The sequence below is a fragment of the Pipistrellus hanaki genome (genome assembly GCF_964339955.1).
Source record: "Pipistrellus hanaki genome assembly, chromosome: 18".
In the NCBI taxonomy this organism is placed as follows: domain Eukaryota; kingdom Metazoa; phylum Chordata; class Mammalia; order Chiroptera; family Vespertilionidae; genus Pipistrellus; species Pipistrellus hanaki.
In genome coordinates this window covers 9,047,855-9,073,941 of record NC_140520.1, presented here as the reverse complement: position 1 = coordinate 9,073,941, position 26,087 = coordinate 9,047,855, and the positions used below count along the sequence as shown (strand labels likewise).

The 26,087-nt window shown below is 42.3% G+C and overlaps 1 protein-coding gene across 2 annotated transcripts in view; it reads left to right on the top strand.

Annotated features, from left to right (window-relative positions):
- Positions 1 to 25,840, top strand: part of WARS2 (tryptophanyl tRNA synthetase 2, mitochondrial) — a 57,346-nt gene extending 31,506 nt beyond the window's left edge. Inside the window, exons 3-7 of one of the 2 annotated variants that reach the window (XR_014793360.1) lie at positions 9,932 to 10,012; positions 13,571 to 13,656; positions 21,746 to 21,864; positions 23,595 to 25,138; positions 25,349 to 25,840. Coding sequence is in view for 1 of the 2 variants with exons in the window: in XM_084866097.1 (XP_084722223.1) it covers positions 9,932 to 10,012; positions 13,571 to 13,656; positions 21,746 to 21,864; positions 23,595 to 24,043 (735 nt within the window). In the remaining variant the exon portion in view is untranslated. Of the gene's footprint in view, positions 1 to 9,931; positions 10,013 to 13,570; positions 13,657 to 21,745; positions 21,865 to 23,594 lie in introns of both variants that reach the window. The other variant, XM_084866097.1, reaches the window with a different exon arrangement.
- The last annotated feature ends 247 nt before the right edge of the window (positions 25,841 to 26,087 follow it).

Sequence of the window (26,087 nt, the reverse complement as noted above, 5' to 3'; positions counted from 1 at the left end):
GAGAGAGAGAGAGAGAGAGAGAGAGAGAGAGAGAGGCACTGTCTATGTGTGTTTGGCAGAGGTTTTCAGCCCTATGCCAAAGTCAATGGTCTTTTATTTCCAGCATGCTTGAGTGCACATCCAATCTGATTCCCACAGCTGTCTGTGAGGTGTGTGTCTCCACATCTTCAGCTGTTACTCTCCTTGCAGTGAATCACCCTGCAGATGGAAAATAAAAGCCGGAGACCGTAGCTTGCGGCATGCCTTCCTGCAAGGTCAGGAGCAAAGGACAGGACGTCATGTTACACAGGGTCCACACGGTCCAGGGAAGAGTTGAGGGAGGAGATTGGAATCTGCGGCTTTGGCGTGTGGCCCCATTCGCTAATGAGAGTCATGTTGTGTTTCCCAGGAAATGAAAATCAATAATAACAAAGGAAAGGGAGCTACGGGGGAATCAGTTTCTGAATGAAGGCCCAGGGAACTGACTACATGAATCTTGGCTCGCTGAATACAAACAAAAGTTATGCCTGACCCATGGCCTCTTGTTTGAGAGGTGTAGCACCATGGCCTAACCGTTGACAGAGAATCTCTTGTGTTCTCCCGGGTCCTAGTAATGGTGGAAGCATTTCTGAGGACAGATTTGACCTCTCAGGTGGTTAGACCACCCATAACAGGTGCATGTTCAACTCATCTCTGAAAAGAAGCAAACGAACATCTGACAGATGGATGGACTTGAGGGATCTATTTGTAAAACGGGCATCATCTCCCAAGTTTCCAGGGAGCGGCAAAGTATCTGAATGGCCCATGGCGTAAATAAGAATAACCCAACGCCTCATGTTATTTCCTTCTCTGGGAAGTTTGCAGGTAGTACCACCCCCGTCTCTTCCCCCCATATCTATGCTTCTGTGTGACTCAATGAGCAAGTTGTAGTGTTTGTACCTCCTCCATTCTGGGCTACATGCCTGAACCTCACTGTGACACACTGGGCAAATTACTCAAGCTCTTTGAGCCCTCTTTTAATGTCTGTAATTAGAGATTTTAATAGTATGATGTACAATACCTAGCAGATGATAACTTCCTCTCTTCCATCCTACCCTACTATGCAAATACTGCCCACAACCCAGGCTCCTTGATTTATTTATGGGTGGAGTGGAATTGGAAGATGGAGTGGGGGTGTGTGTGTCAAATTAATAACAATACCTCTCTTTTTACTCAATAATAAAAATATTTTTTAAAGAGTTTGTTGTTTGTTTTGAATACTCAGAAAAATGTAGTTTTTATTTGCACTTTCCCAGTGATTACTGATGCTGAGCATCTTTTCTTTGCTTGTTGGCCATTTCTGTTGCGTCATTGGAGTAATGTCTGTTCAAGTCCTTTGCCCATTTTTTAAATCAGGTTGTTTGTTTTTTGTTTTGAGTCATAGGAGTTCTTTGTTTATTCTAACCCTCTTGCTCTTTTTCCTTCTAACTTGAGAATAACATGTTCTAGATGAGGTGCTTTTTCATTCTGGGTCCTGGAATGAGAAGATGTATAAAGCAGAGTTATACCAGCCTGTAACTACCAGGATGTAATGTGAGTGAGAAAGAAACCACTGTGGTAAGCCACTTATATCTGGGGTTGTTACCCAGCATAGTCTAATGCTATATAGATAAAAAATATACAAGTACACACATGTACACAACAAGCAATGGAATTTAGATGGAGGTGGCTTTTAAGTCAGGAGCAGACTGATAGAAGTTGTTTAATCATCTTTGGAAGTATAGGACTAAGAAAAAATATAGAAAAATCCATAGGTGTACAGAGGGATGTTCATTGGTAAACATAAGTAGTGACGGGAGGCAGACTAGTTGAAGGGAGTGAATGAGATTTTATCATCGATAACAGAGCTCTTTTAATTAAAATCAGATCCCCAAACAAGGTTCCCGTTAAGGGGATTTGTCATGGGCATGATAAAAGTTTAATAAAAATAACTTAGCATGAAATTACTAGTTTCCGAGAGGAAATGGTAATTGGGAATTTGTGAGTCTGAACGGTTTTCCAGGTGTCCTAACCAAAACAGGACCTGATTCCTGGGAAGATAACAATTATGGGAAATAGTAAAATTCCAAGGGATACTGAGGTTATCTTAGACATGTGATCCAGTATTAACTGAACCAATTAATTGCGTAAATGGGTTTGATAACTAGCAACTATATCTTTTTGAAATCATGATATTCTATATGCTTTTTGTTAACTGAATATTTTGGAAAAAAATTTTAAATGCATTAAATAGTATAACAAACCTTCATTTTCCCAATACCAAGGATGAATATTGTTAACATTTTGTTATATTTGCTTGACTTTCTTATATGAAAATAGTAGAGGCCTGATGCACGAAATTCGTGCAAGGGGCTTGGCCTCTTGCAGCCCTGGCTTCGTTCCAAAGGTCGTTTGGCTATCCAGTCTAATTAGCATATTATGCTTTTATTAATATAGATAATTACAAGGTTGAGAGCCCCTTTAATTCTTTTCCTTGCCTATTCCCTTTGCCCCTCTTTTCTGCATCCCTTTTTTCTATCCGAAGGCAACCAAAATCTTAGATTTGATGTGTATCAATCTAGCCAGCTTTTCATACCTTTTTTTGTATACAGTTCTACAAATAATATATAATATGTTGATTTGTGTGTTTTTCCTAATTACATAAGTGGGTGTCACATTGTAGTACCTTTTTGAAATTTTCTTTTTTCACACAGCACTATGTTTTTGTGATATTTGTTTATACACACAAATCTAACTCATTTCCTCTATTTGTTGTATAATATGCCATTATATAAATACGCTATATTTTATTTAGACATCCCCGTGCAGGATTTTGAGCAGAGAAGTGACATGATGTATGTTTTAAGAAATAAATTAGGCTGCTGTGTTAAGAATAGACAGTTCGGGAGCTAGTGTGGAAGCAGAGAGACCAGTTAGAAAGGAATCTAGCTGAGATTTGATGGTACTTTTAGACCAGAGAGGTAGTAGCAGCAGTGGTAAAAACTGATAAGATTCTGAAGATGTTTTGAAGGCAGACGCGACAAGATTGGAGGTGGGTTAGATACAGAGTTATGAGAGAAGAAGAGGAGTTTTTACCAAAGTAACTGCAAAGATGAAGTTGCCACCAACAAAGAGGACAGCTGAGGATAGAGCAGGTTTGGGATGGACGATCAGGAGTTTGGTTTTGGAAGTGTTGAGTTGGAGATGCCAGTGGATAGCCCCAGAAAGATGCTGACTCGATAGCTGGGTATATGAGTCTGGAGTTCAGTGAAGAGGTCTGGCTGGAGTTATGAATTTAGAAGTCATCAGTTATACAGCTCGCGCTTGCAGCCATGAGATGAGATGAAATTGCAGAGTGAGTGCCAAAAAGAATGGGAGTAAAGAAAAAAGGACTAAAACCTGGGTTCCTGCAATCGTACGAGGTCAGGGAGATGAGTGGGAACCACACAAAGAGACTGAGAAGAGAAACTGTTGAGATAATGAGAGAGGGAGAAGAACCAGGAATGCAGTCTCTGGGAGCCAAGTCAAGAAAAGTGAATCATGGTGGAAGAAGTCATCAGTTGTGTCAAATGCTGCTAAATATGTCAAGTCAATGACAGCTTGAGACCATCTCCATTGCCGACAGGGATAAGTGGTCATGGAGTGGTAGAGGTGAAAACCTGGTTGGAATGGATGTAAGGAGAAGGGGAGCCTCGCCAAACACATTGGCAACTCTGGCACCGAATTGTCTTGGACCCTTGTTGAAAATCAGTTGACCATAGATGTATAGATTTATTTCTGGACTTTAAATTGTATTCCATTCATCTATGTATCCTAGCCTTATATAGTACTACTTTGTCCAGGTTATTGTGGTAGTATTGATTGATTTTTTGGATATTAAACCAAGCATGCATTTGTGGAATAAATCCTACTGGCTCAGATTATATCATTTTTTATATATGTTGCTGGATTCATCTGTTAGTGTTTTGGTGAGGATTTTTGCATCTGTACTCACGAGGGAGCATTGATCTACAGTTTTTTTGTTGTTGTGATATCGTTGCCTGCTTTGATATCAAGGTAATACTGGCCTCTTAGAATGAGTAGGAAGTGTGCCCTCCTTTTTCATTTTCTGGAAGAGATTAGTGAAGAATTGGTATTAATTTTTTAACTATTAGAAATTCACTAGTGAAACCACCCCATACTATGGTTCATTTTTATAGTTTAGTGATTTTTTGCAGTTGTTCTATAGACTGTTTTTATTGGCATGTTTGGCCACCGTAGTCTCTGCTGGGATAGCTTGTGCTCAAGTACTGATTGAACAGAAATTTCCAAATGCCTTGATCCTATACTTTCAATCCTTGGCTGAGGGGCTTACACGGGACCTTAAAGTGAGACAGAGGTGAGCAGGTAGGGGTTTCTCAGGTCTTTGCTGGACATGTGCATAGCCCTGCACATGCATGTGGCCTTCTAGATGTCCAGGAATATGTCAGATCTTTTCAAAGGGCATATCATTTTGCAGCTTTTCTCTTTAAGTTGCGTGACCAGCCTCTTGTTTTCCCCTGCTGGTATTAGTGACTCCGGCAGCTGCAATATTAAGTCTTTGCTGCTGATTATTTCTGGAAAACATCGTAGGGATAGGGCTTTTCCCACAGAGTGAGCCCTAAGTCAGGTGAAATAACAGCAAACCGTGCACATGGGGCTTTTCCAGAGAGCCGTCAGACAGGTCCGGTAGCGACAGTTCTCTGGAGATGAGCCTTTATGAGGCATTCTAAACCCAGGCATCCCCTTTCCGTGACAGCTAGGTAGTGGTTTCCATGGCTACCACCGACCGACCGACCGGGAGAGAGGTGGGTGGGAATAGGGTGAGTTAAAAATGCCACAAAGCTCTCTGATTTTACTGAGATGCGGATATTTTTGTTAAAGAAATACTCTTCAGAATATTGCCACCATGGGTTAATTTCCAGAGTTAGAAAAAGTTGACTTTGACAATTTTTGCTAGTGTTCTCATTGCTTTTGTGAAGGAGCAGATTTTCAGGGGTTACTCGGCTATTCCAGAAGTCCCTCCACCTTGTTTCATACAACAACAAGGTTTTCATTTATTTTATTCAAGGCCCAATGTAGGTGGATTTACGAGCCTCTTTCCTGTTGTCACAAACTGAACACACTCATGCAACTCACACCCAGAATGCTCTTCCTGCCCCTTTCTAGCTGCTAACTATCCTTCTCCCAAGATAACATATTTTTGAAAATAATACAATTTGAATGGTTTAGCACATACTGTATGGTGTATGGCTTCTTTCACTCAACATTGTGTTTCTGAGATTAATTTGTGTTATTGAATGCAATTGTTCATTCTCATTGCTGTAACATTCCATTTGTATGAATATACCACAAGTTATCCATTCTGCATAGGTGGACATTTGGATTGCTTACAGTTGGGGCTGTCATATTTTATTCTTGTATGTATACTTTGGAGAACTCCTGTTAGATATATACCTAGAAATGGACTGCCTTGCTCAAATGTTATATAAATGTTGAGTGTTAGTGGATACAGTTTTTAAAGTTGACGTACTACCAGTTTACATCCCACAGCAGTATATAAGAGTTCTACTTACTTAATATCCTTGCTATTCTTGCTATTATTCAGCCTTTTCACTCTAATCATTCTGATGTGTGTGCAGTGCTATCACAGGGATACCACTTTATTTTGCATGTAATGCATTTGGCCAATTTTCATAGGGTATTCTGCTTTTCTTTTATGAATTTGTAGGAGTTTTTTTTTTTTTATGTATTCTGTATACCAATATATTCTATATAGGCTTGCATATATCACCTCCTACTCTGTAACTTGCCTTTTTCCCTCTTTAAATGGTGGTGTTGGAGAAAGAAAAGTTGTCAATTTTAATTTATCCAGATTTCTGCTTTGTAATTAGTATTTTTTGGATCCTGTTTTTAAAAAATCTCTATTGGCCAAAGAAAATTAAAGATGCAACTGAATTAATTTTTTTGCAAAAAATTTTAAAGACCTATCCTTTAGGCAGAACACTTTAGTCTATCTTGAAGAATACCAATGTTTCCCAAAGAATGTATTTTACAAATGATTGTAATTTTTAATTCACAAAAACATCCCCAAAACATCAAGCCTTATATAACTCTATTCCAAAAGTTCTTTTGTTCTTTCCTATCAAACTCACCAATTCCATTGAGTATGTTCCTTCTCCCATTTGTTTCTAATCACCCTGTCTTCTATTTTCAGAGATAATAGAGCCCATTAGATGTGAACTCCTCTAACTTTCTGCTCTCTGATTCTATCCCACACGATATAACCTCATCTTATATTTATTTCCCCTCCTGTTTCTGTGGAAGATGTTCTAAAAAGTAGGTCTGTCTTTAGTTAAAAAAAATAAAACAAAATTTTATTCTCTAAACCCTACTGGTTATTGCCATCTCTGTCCTTCCTTTAAAAAATGTTTCAGCCTGGCCAGGGTGGCTCAGTTGGTTGAGCGTTGTCCTAAGCACCGAGAGGTCGCCAGTTCAATTCTCAGTCATGGCACATGCCTGGGTTGAGGGCTTGATCCCCAGTAGGGGGTGTGCAGGAAGCAGCGATCAATGATTCTCTCTCGTCAATGTTTCTCTCTTCCTCTCCTTTCCTCTCTCTATAAAATCAATAAAAACATTTTTTTTTAAAGAAAGACATGGCAAATAGTGTAGAACTAATATACCCACACAATGAGTGTGTGTAAAACTGGTGAAATCTAAATAGGGTGGATGGATTGTGTCGAATTCATTTTCCTGGTTGTGATAGTGTACTGTAGTTACACAAGATGTTGCCATTGGGGAAACTGGGTGAAGGGTATACTGGATCTCTCTGTATTACTTCTTACAACTCTATGTGAGTCATCTCAAAATAAAAAGTTAAAACAAAAGTCTTCCTATAAAGTATCCATAATAAGAACTACCATTTATTGAATGCTTACTGTGTGCTAGATACTGTTCTAAGCCCTGTCAGGTGGATATTATCATAAACCTCTTTTTTCTAAAGGACAAAACTGAGGCACAGAGCGGTTAAGTCATTTCCACAGGGTCACCAGCTAATAAGTGGCAGAACTTGCTTTATGATCCTGGCAGCCTCACTCCAAAGAGAGAGCTCTTACCCACTCTGCCACACTCCTTGACCATCTGCCTTCAGATGCTGCCACCTACTCACACTTCAACCGACTGACCTCTCTGTACTTTAGCTTCCATCCAGTCACTCCCTGGCAACTGCTTTTGCCTGGGTTACCAAGTCTGTTGTTAACGCTGATAGATTCTTTTTGGTCCTCACCATTCTTTTTTATTTTTATTTTATTTATTTTATTTTATTGATTTTTATACAGAGAGGAAGGGAGAGAGATAGAGAGTCAGAAACATCGATGAGAGAGAGTCATTGATCAGCTGCCTCTTGCACACCCCCCACCGGGAATATGCCCGCAACCAAGGTACATGCCCTTGACTGGAATCGAACCCGGGACCCTTCAGTCCCCAAGCCGACGCTCTATCCATTGAGCCAAACCAGTCCTGGCATGTCCTCACCATTCTTTCTGCAGCCTTTGATATTGCTCATACATTCAGGAATTGATTGAGCACCTGCATTGTGTCAGACTCTTGTTCCACAGCAGCAAACATACTAGGCAGAACTGGTGTAACTGACAAATGCAAGTGTCTTTACTGTTACGATGAGAGAGTCAGAACTACAGTCAGTACCAGCTTGTTTGTGGATGGCCACCTTATTGGCCCAGGCTTTTGTTTTTCTGTGGCTAAAACAGATCATGCTATTATTTTGTGGTTTCACAATGTAACTCAAAACAGACTATATTTAAATACCATTTTCACTTTTCTCCAGATACAAATCTAAACCTTTCCAAGCAGTTGTCTTGGATATGAGTAAATTAAAAGAACCAAGTCCTGAAGAGCACGGCCCTTCTTATCTAATTAGTAATAATAAATTGTGAAGATTAATTCTTTGACTTTTTACCTACATTTTTATGTCTAAGACTAATTTGGATTACTTTTCTGCCCCCTTATTTGGAAACACCAGGAAGATCTCTGCAGAATATGAAAGTCTCATTCCATAGGTCCACATAAAAAGCTACGCCCAGGGAAATACTTGACTTTATGGAGACCTGGTGCTAGCTTTTTGCGGATCGCCCAGGCTGAGCACATGAGCCCGGATGGAAGGAGAGGGGTCATCTTGTTATTTTCTGGGTTGTCATTTCTTTCCCCGGTTCAGTAAAGAAGACACAGAAATCCTCTAACTTCTTCATGCCAAAACCCAGCTCTCGTTGTATTACTTCTAATCGGAATGTGTTTTGCTTGATGATTAAAAGCAACCAGAATCCTTTTGCTTCCATCCAGCCTCACTGTTTCTGCCTGATGGCTGTTTGTTTACGGCCGCGGCAGCAGCTAGCAATTTGCAGGGACAGTGCTGTCAGAGTCGCTGCCTCAGTGAAGCCTGAACGGCTCTCTCTCGGAAGAAAGATGACAGGTTCAGCCCAGCAACTTGCAAAACTTGAAAAGCGATTCCTTGTCAAATACGTGAAAAACAACTCTTCCCGCTCCATGACTTGAGGGGGAAAATGAGAAACTAGCTTACGCCAGATGGCGATTCCTTGCTAGTAAAATAGGCCTGTGCTGATTCAGCCCCATTCCTTCATGTTCCTTTTGCAAAACCCACAAAGAACACATTTGGGGCCACTTTTCAGAGTTGGCAACAGCCTCTGCTTTTGAAGGAAATCATATGGACACAAATAAAGCCACAATGGATGAAGGGCTCGGAATCCCGGGGGTCCAGAAACAAGATGCATGGGCCTTGCATTCCAGGTCATCAGTTAGATCCTGGCCTGGGCCCAAGAATCATCCCAATTGTAACCAGGTTTGGTTACTTGATTAAATTTGGTTGCAACAAAAACAAATTGGGAAAATGTTATATTTCCTCACTGACTAGACCTCTTCTTTAAAAAAAAAAAAAAAAAAAAAAATCCTTACCCGAGGACATGCTTTCAGTGATTTTGAGAGAGAGAGAGGGAGAGAGAAAACCATTGATGTGAGAAACATTGATTGACTTCCCCCTGTACACACCCCAACCAGAGATCAAACACTCCTACCAACTGAGCCACCCGACCAGGGCTAGACCTCTTCTTTTACAACAAGAAAAAAGATAAAAATTAAGAAAGAGGAGGGACAATAGAAATTATAGTTTGGGATGATAAAGTGATTCCTAAATTTCAAATTATTCTAGGTCTAAGGATCAATCTTTAGGTTCAGTACCTTTCTCTGCCATTTACATGTAAGGTATCATAGCTGCTTTCATATTTTTTTAAATGTTTTTATTAATTTTAGAGATAAGAAGGGAGAGGGAAATAGAAACATCAATGCAGGAAACATCGATCAAGTGCCTTTTGCATGCCCCCTACTGGGGATTGAGCCCACGACCTGTGCATGTGCCCTGATAGGGAATGGAACTGGTGACTTTTTGGTGCATGGAATGACACTCAACCCATGGAGTCACAGCCAGGGTGCTTTCATATATTTATAATTTATTTCAACTGAATTTGAACCTGTGTGTGTGTGTGTATGTGTGTGTGTGTGTGTGTGTGTGTGTGTTTATTAATAACCTTGGCTTTTTAAAGATGGAACAGATGTCTCAGGACTTAATGAAATCCTCTCAAAACAGTCTAGCTAGGGATGTTATAAAGAGGATTTAAACACTATACTGGCAATCATATTGTTTGGTTTTGAAGATTTCTCCTTCACCTTAAAATTCTGTGGAAGTCCCCTTCCCCTGTCCTTTTTTTTAAATTACCACGATTTGGTGAATTTTCAGCCATTTACGGTGATACCTATCATCTGTTTAGTTTTGTCATGTGTGTAAGGAAATATTGACCACCTTTCTTAATGTTCTATTTTATTTCTTTAGGTGGCTGAACACACACAATTAAGTTGGATCCTTACCTGTATGGTCAGACTACCCCGATTACAACATTTACACCAGTGGAAGGTAAATGCCAGTAATCTGATTAACAAACAGAAAGGAGTTCAAGGTCCATATTACAGCTAACCCCCGCCTCCCTCCTTTTTCTCCCCCCCCCCCCCATCCCCCTTTGCTTATTTCTGTGGTTGGCTCTGGGAATCCCAAGTTTACTGCCTACCTGGTCTGCTACTCACTAGTGACTAGAAAAGCTATGTTTAAACTCTGTCTCAGGGTATTAAGCGGAAATGAAAAGGGTTCTCTAAGATTCCTTCCAACTTAAAAACTGGATCAAAATGTCCAACGTACTTGATTTGATCTGTGTATGGCTGAATCACAGGGCCCTTTGGATAGACTTGGTAATGACCTTGAAGCTACCACATTGTACTTAAACAATCACAATTTCTGGATTACCCGACTTGAAGTTATCCCGTCGGCACTGGAATCACCTGGCAGTGAGGCAAGAATGTTTCCATTGTGTGGGGGGAAGAGACAGCCTATTTTATTTAACACTTAAACAAGTCGAGTCCAGGCAGCAGTTCAAACCCACAGATAAACTAAAGCTGTACTTTTTCTTAGAAGTTCAACCAAGAAAGGTAAATTGGATAATTCATAGTACTTTACTTCCATTTATCTTTGCAGTTGGATAACCCAAGGGCAGATAGCCCCTGACTCTGTCAAGGCCAATTCCAGTTTCAAGCTGTTCTCCAGCAAGATGGCTCAGCAGCCTCCGTATCTGGAGCTCAAAAGTGACGGTGCTTAGATAAGATAGTGATAATGCTGCAGTATCGTTACCTGACCAGAGTTACCAACAAAACTGTGTCATGCTTTGTTTTTAGGCCAGGCTTTTCCCGGTTGATGATAAGACCTCTAGCACTCCATGGAATGCTGAAATCCTCTTTCTAAGAACTGAACATTGATTTCATGAGAAATGTCCCGACTTTAAAATAGTGTCTGAGAGCCTCCTGATAACACATCGCTAGTGAATGCCCTGTTGATATCCTGGAGAAGCCTTCCCACGAGCCTGGAATTCCTGATTTGTGGGGAAAACATGGATTTCAAGTGCCAGCTTCACCTAGGCCAGTGGTCGGCAAACTCATTAGTCCACAGAGCCAAATATCAACAGGACAACGATTGAAATTTCTTTGGAGAGCCACATTTTTTAAACTTCTTCTAACGCCACTTCTTCAAAATAGATTCGCCCAGGACATGGTATTTTGTGGAAGAGCCACACTCAAGGGCCCAAAGAGCTGCATATGGCTCGCGAGCCGCAGTTTGCCGACCACGGGCCTAGAGTATGTTCCTGCCTTCCATGGTCACCTCTTCGTGAACAAATATTGGTGATGCAAGCCACCTGCCACGCTGGGTGCTAGAGCCACAGCAGTCGGCAGGCAGGTGGACATAGCCCCTTTCATAAAGGCTTGTAGTTTGTTCGAGAAAAGGCAGTTAAACAAGTACTCAGAAAGTGTGAAAGAGCCCACCAGTGTGGCTCTAACCCTATGAACCAGGAGGTCACAGTTCAATTCCTGGTCAGGGCACTTGTCCTGATTGCAGACTCAGTCTCCAGTAGGGGGCATGCAGGAAGCAGTGATCAATGATTCTCATCATTGCTGTTTCTATCTCTCTCTCCCTTCCTCTCTGAAATCAATAATAAATAAAAAAGTAGGTAGGTAGATAGATAGATCGATAGATAAATAAATAGAAAGTATGAAAGACAGAGAGGAAAGTTTCCAGTGCTATGGCCGGATCTAAGGGCTCCTACTTTGATTGGCACAGTGAGGGGTGGGACCAGAGGCTAGCAAGGTGGGCTCAGGGCTGCTGAGGTCAGGGTTATTTGGAGGATTAATGAGATAATACAGATGTAAGGCATCTGGGGTTGATAAGAGGCACTCAATAAACATGAGTGCTCTCCACATCTTTTCCTTTTCTTTGTAATTTCAAGATTCGGTATTCTAATATTAAAAGACTATAAATCTAATGCAGTGGCAATTTTAAACAACGGAGTTCTTTTCCCATTTGCTCATTTCCAAATTAAACTTTCATTATCTTTGCCCAGTGATCATTGCCAACTGGCGTTTATCATGGTCTTTGTAAGAAGGAGAGATGCTGAAGTTTCAAACTTTCAAATTTTCTTCGAGTGGCCTACATAGCATTAGTTGCTGTAAGCAAGAAACTCCTGGTAATAACCAGGACAGTTAAGCTGAACAATAACCAGAACTGAATTTTGAGTGAGAAGCTTTTGCCTTTCAGACCCCGACTCAAGGGGTGTGTCCGCATGTTGGTGGAGGAAGCCCAGGTTGTGGGCCTTGCTGAGCTTGGTCCTTGGGATCATGCTAGTCCATGCATTGAGTTGTTCAATTTATTCAGAAATAATAGGACCTCTGAGGAGTGATTATTATTAACTAATCAAGTGAGATTTATCTACACACCAAAATACCTATTTATCATTTTACATGTATTGATATGCAATTACCGGTGAGCTGCACCACAGTATTCCCTAGTAATAAATAGTCCTAATCACAGAACCAGTTACCCATCAGCACTATTTAACTGCAGGAGGAAGCTGATATTACTAGGGCTCCTATTTAGTGGGTACACACTAGTAATTTATAGCTGGCACCCATTGCTCACCAGTTATTAATTAAATATTTCTGATGTCACCTGTTGGTGTTTCCATCAGCTTCCCCATTAAGGAAATATTCTGGTCTGCGCAGTTTGTCCAGCTCATTGGAATCACTTTACTCTCACTGCTGTAGTACCTAAAGATCAATGCAAGTAATCAGAATTGGGAGATTAAAATTTCTCTTAATTTTATTTTTTAAATGCCATGATTTTCTTTGTAGTTGTTTCCTTAAGTTTGATATTTTAAAATTGATGTTTGAGCGAAAGGGAAAGGGAGATAGGAACATCAATTATGAGAGAGAATCATTGATTGGCTGCCTCCTGCATGCCCCCTACTGGGGATCAAGCCCGCCACCCGGGCTTGTGCCCTTGACCAGAATCGAACCTGATACCCTTTAGGCTGACACTTTATCCACTGAGCCAAACTGGGTAGGGTCTGCAACCCGGCGTGTGACCTGACTGGGAATCTAACTGTGACCTGGTTCATAGGCCGACACTCAACCACTGAGCAACACCAGTCAGGCTTACATGTAATTTTAAGGAAACAGTCCGGTTTTGTCAACAGCACAGTGTGAGACTTTTAAAAGGGGAGGTTTCCCCAGATAAACAATAGGCATTTGATGTTAACTCATGTTAATTTATAGACATTTAATTTCATGACACTTTCTGCCCTTCACTGTGAAATCGGGAATTATTTGATTTGGAACCTTGAAAACTCTTATGCCCTTGCTTTAATAACATGGATGGGAAATAGTGGCGGTGGTGGAGTGGACTCACCGTGTTGCTGCCTAAGCCTGGGGCATGAAGACAAGCTGCCAGAGATGGCTAGAGTTGCTAGAAGGAACTGGGATGTTATGTCTTTGCCGGTGCCTTTAGATTACCCTTTGCTGGCTTTAAAGATTTCTTAATTTACAGTATAATTAGGTTCATGTCAGATTTCTTTCCCTCCTCTTTTCACACCCACAGGCAAAGAGTGCCCAGCAGAAGCATGATGGGACTGTGGGCCTGCTCACATACCCGGTGCTCCAAGCAGCCGATGTCCTGCTGTACAAGTAAGGAGCGGAGTCCGCCCCGGGCTTACACATACGCATGCGTGAGAGGGTGCTTTATCCTAATCCAGATATATTTGGTTCGCGGGGAAAGGGGACATAGGAAGGCTCAGACACGTAAATCAGGTTTCATCTATTCTCCGGTAACAGATGCTAAATTACAGATGGATGTTCCATAATTTAGTATATTTCCCAGGAGAACTAGACTCCTTTGCCTGTAAGTGTGGTAACAGCTTGGAGATGACAGTATGTGTGCCCTGTGGCATGACCCCAGCACCCTGGTGCAGTTATGATGGAAACAGCCAGAGAGCAGCTGCTTAGCTTCACAGATAAGGATGTCTGGCTATTTAATTCTGATTTTAAAAACATATATTTTATATATACATATATATACACGAATGTATGTATATATACATATATACATATATAATGCATTATATATGTGTGTGTGTATATATATAGCTATTATGAAAGGTGTCCCCTCAGGAGTTTGGGAGTTCGATCACTCACTATGATGTATGCGGCACAGAATGAAGGAAGGCCCTAGCTGGCAGCCAGAAGGCCCCGATTGGCCCTGATTTCTGGCCAGACATAGGAACCCTGCCTGTGCACGAATTTTGTGCACTAGGCCTCTAGTGTGTGTGTATATTCAGTGTATATATATATATATATATATATATATATATATATATATATGGTGCCTTTGTTGTATTGACTTGAGTGCTGGGCTTCTGGTAGCATTTATTATTTATTATAAGTGACTTTTGGAAATCCAGAACACTTTTCCGCAGGAATAGCAAGTGAGAGGCTAATGAAGATCCAATCATTTCAATTGTAAGGACTACTTGTTTCTACTTGTAAAAAAAAACAAAAACAAAAAACCCTTCATTTCTTATCTATAAAATAGGAATAATGATCACCCTGCACAGGATTACTGAAAGATTAACATGAACTGTGGGCCAGGAAGTGCAGTGACTGGGAGCTCAATTATGACCAATGATGGGTATGTTTTTGACAATGACAGAAAAAGGCACTGCGCTTGGGCATGAGAGAAAGGGGAGGAAGGAATTAACGTGTGCTGAGCATTATCTGCCTGGCACCGTACTATTTGCTGCACACACATTACCTATTCAGATTCTCTCCACAACAACAGTTCTGTAACACAGTTAAGCAGGATTCTCCCCATTTCACAGATAAAGAAATGACATTTGAGAAAGGTACCACCAACCTACTCAAATAGAAATGAGAGTGGTTACCTGGTTAATGACTTGCTCTCTTCATTTGAACAGGGCAGTATGGGGTTAGGGTAAGAAGATAGTGAAAGCAAAAGCTGGGGTGATGGGACAATGAGGAAACAGTCCTCCTGGAATGGTGAGTAAACGGAACCCAAAACAGAGTACAGAGAGTAAGACGATTGGTTGGAAATGTCCTGCTTGGTAATTCCAGGGAAGAGCTGAGTCATCGTAACTCTGATGAGGATCTGATTACTGCCATTGAGGACCGCTGGGATAGTCAGTTTCTCCAACTGCATTGGAGACCTCCAGTTCTTGAATTCTATTCTTTGTCTGTGAGGCCAGTCTGTCCCATATTTTTTTTTTTTTGAGGTCCTGGAGAATGCTGGCCAAACCTCATGTCAGCTGTCTGCTGATGTCTGCAGACCCACCCCCACTGCCAAAGCAATCACTTCTCCTCTTTCTCTTCCACCTTCCAGCTCTCAGGCAAGTGCCAACAGTGACCCAGAGTCCCCTGGAAGGCACCCTGGGAAATGTAGCTTTCAGGCTGCCGGCCCTGAAAATCGAGAAACAGGATAGAAGGGAGAGACGGGCCCTGAGATGTCAACAGACAATCCAGTCACCCTCCTAAAAGCAAGGGGAGGCTATTGCGCATTGTAAGGACAGAATGAAGTAACTCCATGTGCACTTTTAAAAGAGGACTGATCAAAATGCAGAGAATAAATTGGGGATCAAAAGGAGCTGGGGGGTGTCCATGAAGAGGCTCTTTTACTAGTCTGTTTGGACCATGATGGCAACAGTGAAGACAAAGAGAGTAGACAAACTTCCAAGATCCTAAGGGGGAGCAATCGATAAGACCTCGTAATGATTGGATGTGAATGAGGAGGGGTATCAGGGCAGACCCCAGGTTTCGGACTGTGCTACCAGATCCATGGTGTTGCCATTCACGTCAGAAACCTGCAGGGGGCCCCCACCAGAAGGAGGTACAGCTTCATCCCATGTTCTCCGTCTCCTGGAAGCCTTAACTCCCCGGACGGTAAAACCCTGTCTGTCTGCCAGTACCCAGCACCAGGCCTTGCACATCGTAGGTCTTCCATGAGGAATTGCTACATTCGAGAGTCATCACCGCGCATCCAACATGACCAGTGATGGTGAATTAATCTTTTAGGAAAGAGAAAACAGCCCCGCACTCCTGGCCCAGCTGGGCTGGTTAAAGGCAACGGCATGGAAAACTCACAAACAGCCAAAGAAGTAGGGGGGGCGGGGGAAACCCACACCAAGAGAACAAATCTCTGCGAGCAGATATATGGAGGCCACGATTATTCATCCAGACACTAATTCTGCCAAAGGGTTGGGGTGGATCCCAAGTACACGTAGAGGCAAGGAGAAACTCGGCAGAAGAAAAATGGTTTAGTCACCAGAGAAGATCAGACGCATTATTATGTGACAGAAGTTATAACAATCAAAATTATGAAAGACTTTTGTTTTATGTTGTGTCTAAGAAAGCACACTTGGGGTAAGGGGAAGAAAAAAAAAAGGATGTGGAGAAAGAGAGAAGGCATTAATATGGATATCGTTAAGGAGGGTATAAATTTTAAAAGAGCAGCACTAAATTATTTGAAGTGAAAGGAAGGCTATGAGGAGAGAAGTTGCAAATGTGAAGAGAATAAGCCCCATAAGTGCGCGGAATCAAAGACAGGCTGAATTAATGTAAAGTGTAAACTCCACGGAGGAGAAGGAAGGGCCGAGATAAATTACAGGAGGTGAAAGGAGCAGCAGGAGCAGGGGGAGGAAAGACTAGAAACAAACAAACCGAAATCAGATGAAGAAGCCAAGGGCAGCCAGCGGACCAGGTGAAAAAAATTAAAATTTTTAAAATCTTTTTTTTTTTTTTTTTTTTTAAAAGCAAAAATCTCACAGAATGGCAAGAAAAGAGGCAAGGGTCCGGCATGAGGCAGAGACGCATGCAGAGTCATTATGAAAACGAAATGTGTTTTCTGTTTAGTTTGGTTGCTTTGTGGATCTGGAACCATTTTGACATGTGGAAATATTCATTTCGATGTGCTTAAAGTGTATTGATTATGGTAATTGTTTTTTCTGTGTTAGTTGCAGTCCATTGTGATTTCCTATGGGCTACCGTAATTGCTTCTTAACCTGCCCTGTTGGCTAATTTGACTTGGGAGAGGCCAGGTGACCTCTGCATGTCGGCCTCACTGTCATTACAAAGACAGGCCAGTCAGAGACGAGAAATGTGGAAGTGGGAGCGGGGGGTTAGGGTTAGGGAGAGGAGCGTGTGAGGGTCGTGGGCACTGGAGCGTTTTTGTTTTTCCCACGCGCTGGGCCAGTGACGTTTGGCTCCAGGCCGTGTGGACAAGAGCAAGCCCGAACCATCGTGTTGTAGAATTTTCTGAATTCATCGACGGACCTCAGAAGAGGAGAAACTACTTCCTGATCCATGGTCATGGTCCCTGCCTTTTGCCTTTCCCATTCATTGTTGCGTCCCTGTTTTCCTGGGATTGAAGGAATGCTCAGGATCCCGATAGCATGCCATGTATACTTTGGAATGACCTAACCAGTGAGCGGTCAGTTTCAAATATGTTTGGCACCCATACCTGTCAGGATGGCTGCCAGGTGTGTGCCTGTCTCCGGGATCACATGTTGGTGTTGTTGATGTTCATGGAGTGAGGCAGCAGTGAACAAGGAAAGGGATCATGGTTTGCAGAGAGCCACCAGGTACCTTAGACCAAATATCAGGATTTCTTTCACCATTTTATCCTGCGTCGTGTCAGATATTAATGAATATTTGTTATGTCAGTAGCTAGTGTTTACTGAGCTCTTGCTATCAAGTGCGATGCTTGGTTATCGCATTTAATGAAACAACTGTATAAGGTAGGCACTGTTACCATCTCTATTTTAAGGAGGAAACAGGTTTAGAAAAGGTAAGAAGGTTGGCTATGCCTAGTAGCTGGTGGAGCCGTGATTTAAATTCAGAAAGTCTGAGTTCCTGCTTTTATCCTCTCCGGTGACCACAAACTGACTGCATTATACACTTCATCGTGGTAGGAACTATAGGGACTGTATAGATTACAGTGGCTTCCTCTTTAAATAACTCGTTTTTTGAATGAGCATTTATTAAGCTCCTCGTGCATACCTGGCAACTCCATTGGAAATATATTGAAAAGCAAGACAGACAAACTCTCAAAAAGCTTGCTTTATAACTTGATTTTTAAAAGCTCATTTTATTTTTAAGGTCTCGACGTGGGAGAGTTAAGCCTCCCGCGGGTTAATCTAATATTCTAATGTCGTTAAAACATTCTTTCTATATTCGTTAGGAAAAATTAAAAATCACGGCTGCTGTTTGTTTTTATTACCATATTGGTGCATTTCCTGCAAATCAGTTTCTTAAGCTAACATTTCTTGTTTGCATACGATGTGCCAGGCACCAGACTGTGGACTTTTGCGCACATTATTTTACTCCTCAAAGCACTCCTTGTGCAGGAACTATTACTAGTCAGTATAAAAACAAAACAAACAAACAAAAAAAAACAGGCTGAAGGAGGTTAAATAAGTTGCCCAGGAATACCAGGCTGGAGCGCAGGAATCTGACTGCAGGCTGCCTAACACCAGAGTCCCCACTCAACCACTGTGGCCCCTTCTTCATGCCAATACGTGTTTTAAAAAAAATAAAATAAAAAATAAAAAATTTGGCATCCTGGCTTTTTTTGTCTTATATTTTCCCACATCATTGAAATGTTTTCCGATGTTCGTTTTATTTTTATTTTTTTTTCCTGTGTGTGATTCTTTGTCTTCTGTCCTTTGCTATCTAGATTGTGTTTGCTCTGCTTTTTATCTATCCCAGAGATTGGAAGGTGTGCTTTCTGTTTCCCATTCTGGTAGCGGTTGTCTTTGAACTACACAAAGACCACCCAAACGAGAACACACAGACACTGTTTGTTCAGAGCTGGCCGCGGCGAGGAGTCCGCCACCCTCGCTTGTGATTCTCAGAGGCGAGAAGCAGGAGGCAGTGGAAAACTTTTATGGGAAAGGCAGGTTTCAGGTAGGCTTTCTGTTTTGAGGCAGTTGCCATGGGGAAGCTGAAGGCGGGCCAGGGAGAAGCGGGGCGTAGGATGGGATTCATTAGGGGAGCATTCAGACTTCAGCTGCTGGGTCCTCCGTTGGACAAAGCGAAGACAAAGAATTGGGACGTTGGCAGTCATGGCCCAAGTCTCGACCATTCCGGGCCAGTGGCCGCAGAGGTGGTGATCGGGCTTCCTGGTCTGGTTGCTCCAAAGGTTGTTTGTTCATGTTTTTCTGGTCATGTATTGTCTGGCCATTGCCCGTTTGTATATCAGTTTCTCTCTTTCTGGGAATTCTGTGTGGGGCCTTGTTTTCATCGTTCCAAGTACAAAATGATATCATGTGGTCCGATGGGTTGTTAATCGCACTGAGATCCTTAGTCTACACTCGTTACTTCCTTTCAATTCTGTTAACTAACCTGGGATTTTCAACAAAGGTGGCTGTTATAAATGTATTGATTTTAGATTGCATTTTCTGCCTCAAATTGTGACCAAAATTTAGATTCTGTGTTTTAATGTTTATCCCCCAGCATTTCCGCTTCTGAGGACTCAATTGTTTCCAGTCCTTTCCATGCCTGAGAATGTCTCTCTGTTTAGCTTGCTTCCTCTGTAGCAGGGGATTGAGGGCAATACTATTGATAATACAGTAAAAGTGCTTAGCAAGGTGTACAGCACATAGGGGATGTTTCCTAGCCACTAGCTACTTTATTATCATCATAATTATTATTATAGTGCACAATAAAAGGCAACTTGGCTAGGTTTTTAATGCCTTCTACTCTCGACCCTATAAACATTGTTTCATTGTTGTATTATTAACCTGATTTTTCTCATTTTTCTTTTTATTTTTCTGGCTGTGGAATAGAGGATTTTTTTTTTCTTTAACTTTATAATTCAGTGTGTTTTTGTGTGTGTGTGTGTGTGTGTGTGTGTGTGTGTGTTTTTCTGGGTTGTGTTGCAGTGTGAGTCTCTGGTGTTTTTCCTGAAACTTGTGGAGCCCATTCAATATGCATACTCGGTTTTGCTTGCTTCCTTGTTTCAAATCGAGTGCAGTTCCCTCTAGGTTTAAGGTTATGGCCTCAGTTCAGATGGTCCTGGTGCCTTCCTCTGGAGGACCCTGATCATAGACCAGAGGATGGTCCTCCAGCCCATCACTAGCAGGTCCCGTTTCTCCTTTTCCTCTGGCTCTGAGTACTTGAGGAGCTTCGTGTTCCTCACTCAGGCCTCCGATAACAACCTGCCCTTAGACTCTGCTCCTTCCTGTTCCTGGTTCTGTGGTTACGTGTTGGTTTTTCTTTATTTCATTATTTCACTTTCTCTCCATTTTATTGTTTTCTCTCACCGATGCTGTCCTCCTTTTGTGACTTCTTGCTCTTGTCCTAAAACAACCTTGTCTTTTGGAATCCTATTGAGGTTACCAAGCAGTTTTCTTTAAAAAACGATCTAACACTTCACTCGTACATATGGGATTAAAGTAATTACAAATATGGTAATTTGCGCTTCACCTCTTTATTTTTGAATAAAATAAAGTCTTACAGATAAGATCCAGGTCTTCTTTCCTCAAGCCCCTCTTTCCCTCATTATCTGGAGGCAGCTACAATCATGAATTAGTGGAGGGACTTCCAATATGTTTTTTAAAACATTTGTATTGGGTTCAGAGAGGGAGAGGAAAAGAGAGATAGAAACATCAATGATGAGAGAGAATCATTGATTGCTGCCTCTTGCACACCCCACCCTTGGGATGGAGCCTGCAACTGAGGCATGTGCCCTGGCCAGGAATTGAACCATGATCTCCTGGTTCCTAGGTTGGTGCTCAACCACTAAGCCACGCCGGCTGGGCCAAATACCGTATTTTCCGGCGTATAAGACGACCCCCTAATTTTTACAGTTAAAACATAGGTTTAGGCCTATATTCGCTGTATAAGACTACCCCCCACTTCCGAGGCAACACCAGTTCTTTTTTTAATAGACCGCCTCTCTGACTCTGGCCAATCTGAGCAGGCTTTTTACTAGAACACAGTAAACGTCTTATACGCCGGAAAATACGCTATGTTTTTTTTTAGCTTAAATATGTATTGGTGCATAGAATTTTCATATGTGCTTTTAAGATTTACATAAATGTCATAGCTGTCTACGTCTTCTGCAACTTGCTTTTTCCATTCAACATTGTTTCTGAGACCCATCTACATTGTACTGATGGATTTTGATTTTATTCATTCATTTTAAGTTCCCTGCGGCATATTAATTGTCCCGTGATGGTTGCAATGTACTGGAGAACAAAAGAGCATATATTCCTAAACGATTGGAGTCACTCCCTGTGTGGCAGGAGGAGAACTCTTCGCCTGCAGAGCCGTCTGCCATGTTTGATCTGAGGCGTGGGGTGGAGTGTCTTTCAAGTGTGAGCACAAGCTCTGAAGTAAGATGCATCTGGTCCAGGCCAGGATGTGTGCTGGCTGGCTGAGGGACCGGAGGGGATTTACAATACAGTTATGCTTAGAGCCTGTGCTGTTTAAGGTCCCATCCCTCCCTCCCAGTGAGGTCCCGTCCCGCTGGTGTGGTTGAAAGGCTGTGTTCCTCCGCTGTGGAAAGGAGAGAACTCGAGTGGCCTGACGCCACTTTGGCGTTTGTCTGGTGCACAGAGGCAGACGCGGGTCCTGGCATCCCCTCTGAGGTTGGTGAGCGGTTGGTGACCACGGTGAAACGGGCACAGGAAGTGCTGCTGCTTGCAGTATCATTTCCGTATAAGCAGGCGCCCTGCAGAGTTCTCTTGTCTGTCTTCCATTGAAGGTCCACACACGTTCCTGTCGGGGAGGATCAAGTCCAGCACATGGAGCTAGTGCAGGATCTAGCACGAGGGTTTAACAAGAAGTATGGAGAGTTCTTCCCGGTGCCCAAGTCCATTCTAAGTAAGTAGCAAACGTGTGGTTGATACATTGGGGCTGTTCATAATCCTTTCATATTTAAATTTTTTTTTCAATTAATATTGACATACAATAGTATGTTATATTCCAGGTTACACAACCCAGTGATTAGACATTTATATAACTTACAAAGTGTTCACTCCAGTAAGTCTAGTAATCAGGGGATGTGTCAGAGAGAAGTCAGTATAATGGACCAAAACTTAGAACTTTCTTGAAACTAAACCTGGCGTCTTTGTGGACAGGCTTCAGGATTTGTAACTAGAATCCCCATCTTTTCCTGTCATGTAGGACTAGCAGACCTCATTGGATAATTGAATGAAATAACCAAAAAGCTTGAAAAGTAAGGAGACTAAAACTAAAAATAATAATTTTAAGTATAAAGTATTATATAACTTATCACACACACACACACACACACACACACACACACCCTCATTTGGTAAATCAGGTAGCTTTCCCTCTGTTTCCACTAAGGCCTGGCAGGGCTAACTTTATGTTCAAGTCCTGTATCTAATCAGTGGCAAACCTGGGCCCTATATTGAGTTCTGCTTCCAAAACCAGCTACCTTCACCTCCCTATTTCCAATAAAACAGAAGTTGTGAGATTGAGAACTGCTGGGTCATAATGTAGGTAAAACAAGAGGGTGTTGGTTTGGGGACATGGTTCAATTCCTGGTCAGGACACATGCCTTCTTGAATGCACAACTGAGGTGGCATGTACAGTCCACCTACTGAGTCTGAGGCCTCAGCTGCAACTGGCCAGGCTGTGCTATTCTGGACTCTCCTTGAGGAAAGAAGCTGCACACCTCTATCTACATACTTATAGCTGTGCACACCTGTGGCAGGAGCACAAATCATGAAACCTAAGCTCTGTCCATCTTTATTAAACTGACAGCATGTTAAAGGAGCATGCCACGTACCCAGTATCAATCTAGAAACCTAAATTGGGTATAAATGTCTAAGTTATTCCCAAGATCAATTCAGGGCATCCCACACACCCAAACCAACCTTCTTTGAGTAATAACATTTTAATCTTTTGGCCTATTGTTATTTTACCGATTTCAACTTTATATGCTTCTGTAATAGCCATAAAACAGGCACTTATTACTAACACTGGTCTATGAAGTACAGCTTAACATCTTGATTCTATCAGAGTAATAAACAAGCTTCTCGTGTGTGTGTGTGTGTGTGTGTGTGTGTGTTCATATATACTTTTATAATCATGGATAAGTAATTGGAAGGATTGACACAGATGGTTAAAGTTGGCTTGGGGACAGGAAGGGCTGTGGTTATGGGTAGGGGTGATTAGCCAGTAGAGAAGCACAGAGAGGAAGAGAGAGGGAGAGGAAAGAGATAGACAATCCTTATTTTTAACAGTGCACACAGCAAACACAGTGTGATTGCCACAATTTTGTTTGTATAATACTATTGTACATTTTTATGTGAACATGTGCATCCAAAATGCATAACGATATGATCAACAAAACGTTACGTATTTGTTGGATGTTTACTGTCATGCTTATGAAATTCTTGAATTTTGCACAGTGAGAATTTAGCATTTATATAATCAGATAGAAATAATAGCTATTTGGTGTTCTTGGATTTTTAAAGATCTAGATTGACACTGACACTTGTGATGATTTTTTCTTAATGTTGTCATTGTTTTGTTCTCTGTTTTGTTTTGTTTGGGATGTGTGTGTTGTGTTTTTACCTAAGCATCGATGAAGAAGGTAAAATCTCTCCGTGATCCTTCTGCCAAAATGTCGAAATCAGACCCGGACAGACTGGCCACCGTCAGGATAACAGACAGCCCGGAGGAGATCGTGCAGAAGTTCCGCAAGGCGGTGACGGACTTCACCTCGGAGGTCACGTACGACCCGGCCCGCCGTGAGGGTGTCTCCAACCTGGTGGCCATCCACTCGGCGGTGACGGGCCTCCCCGTGGAGGAAGTGGTCCGCCAGAGCGCCGGCCTGGACACGGCCCGCTACAAGCTGCTGGTGGCAGATGCTGTGATTGAGAAATTCGCCCCGATTAAGAGTGAAATTGAAAAGCTGAAGATGGACAAGGACCACTTAGAGAAGGTTTTAGAAGCGGGGTCGGCCAGGGCCAAGGAATTAGCATATCCCGTGTGCCAGGAGGTGAAGAAGCTGGTGGGCTTTCTGTAGGAAGTTTCAACTGATTGCAAAAAGGCTCCTCTGGTTTGTGGTCTTTGCACTCCAAGAAAGGTAGCTTTCCTCCTGGACAAGCAGGAAGTTGTAGTCTGGGAATACTTAATTCGGTATAATTGATATTGGCTTCATTTGATGAAGAGTGTTACGTGGCCTGCAGATAGAGCAGTATTCTAGATCCCATCAGCAAAATGCCGTGTTCAGGAAAGAAAAAGGCGAAGAAGGCAGAGCTTTCTGAGTCCTCAGTATTTGAGGCGCACACTCCCCAGCCTGGTTTACATACACACACGTGACGGAGGTGACTGGTCATTTGGCAGAAGGGGGTATCATCTGTGTCTTCCTCAAGTGGGCACTCTCATAGGTGGTCACTTGATCTGTCCCAACCCTTCTACAGGAACAGGAAGAGGTCTCAGACTTACTGGTACAATCCTGGGGATGCCATTGGGACCAACTTGTGTTCAGATCTCATAAAAATGAGTTGATTAATATAGTTCATTTGTCACTGAGATGGTGCCTGCTCTAAAGCATTTAAGCTGCTTACCTTGTTTCCCGAGAGATTATACTGATGGTTTTGGCAAGTTTTTTTTTTGTGTGTGTGTTTTTAATTCAGATATGTATATAATCTTTTAAAAAGGCTGCATTATTTCAACTTGATATATTTATTGTTCAAGAACCCAGGCCCTAGATGATGTTCCTGATAGGTACTTCCAACCCACTGTGAAATATAGGCGAGGAATTGCCATTTTACATGGAGGAAAGGGAGGCTCGGAGGACACAGTTAATTTAGACAGTATCTCTCGGGAAGTGAGAGGCAAATCCAAGATGAAAACCTGTGCTCCTTACAAGAGCCTCCAACCTTTTGAAGGGGGTCCTGGAAATGTAAGACCCGAACTACTGAGACCGTTTCCATCAGTAACTCAACCACTGCTGGTTGGGTCACATTTGCTCCTCGTAGTCCCGACGCAGGTCCCACGTTCTGTCTCCTGTACTTCTTGCAGAGGCACTTCCGGTAGACTCTGCCAGACTACAACAGCAGGGAGGCCGGAGCAGTGTGAGTGGAAACCTCCCGTCTCCTTTACCTCGTCTCTCTAAGTTAGGGGTGTCGAACTCAATCAGAGAAGGAGCCAAAATCTAAAATCCAGCCTAAATCGCAGGCCGAATGGTTTACTGAACAGTCATAAACTGACAATGTCATAAACTGACAGCGGAGTGCAGTGATGACAGCGCGGTGCGGGCCACATTGCAAGGCCTGGCGGGCTGGATTTGGCCCGCGGGCCTTGTGTTTGACACATGTGCTCTAAGTAATAACAAGTCACTCTGAAACCTGCCCTCCCATTTCCCACACCTGGAAATGGAAAGGGTAATCCCTACTTGCCAGGGTCTGTTAACAAGATTGATTTTGTACCAGAAATTGCTTATCATTTTTTGCCGATGGGTAGAATGATGGTCATTTATACTCAAAAGATTGGTATGTTGGGCAAATAATTTTTACTCATGTTTCTTAAGAGAGGGCAGTAAAAAGGCCCTTGTATTAACAGATATAAATCCACAGAACACCGCATCCCAGAATCCAAAGCAAAAGACCCTTTGGTGGATCCTTGCGTGGAATGGGGTATCAATAGTCCTGGAGGAGCTTCTTTGGGCATATTTCTTCCGAGGCTGTTTTATTTTTCCTTTTAGATGAGCCCTATTGTGAATACTGGACAAAGACAACATTAAAGGTGGATCTGTTAGACCAGTGTCTGTTTGTTTGCCTCTCTGTGTGTTTCTTTACCCCCTTGCAACACCTTTTTTTTTTTTTTTTTTTAATATATTTTATTGATTTTACACAGAGAGGAATTGAGAGGGACAGAGAGTTAGAAACATCGATGAGAGAGAAACATCGACCAGTTGCCTCCTGCACACCCCCCACTGGGGATGTGCCTGCAACCAAGGTACATGCCCTTGACCGGAATCGAACCCGGGACCTTTCAGTCTGCAGGCCGACGCTCTATTCACTGAGCCAAACCGGTCCCGGCTGCAACACCTTTTGTCCACAGAA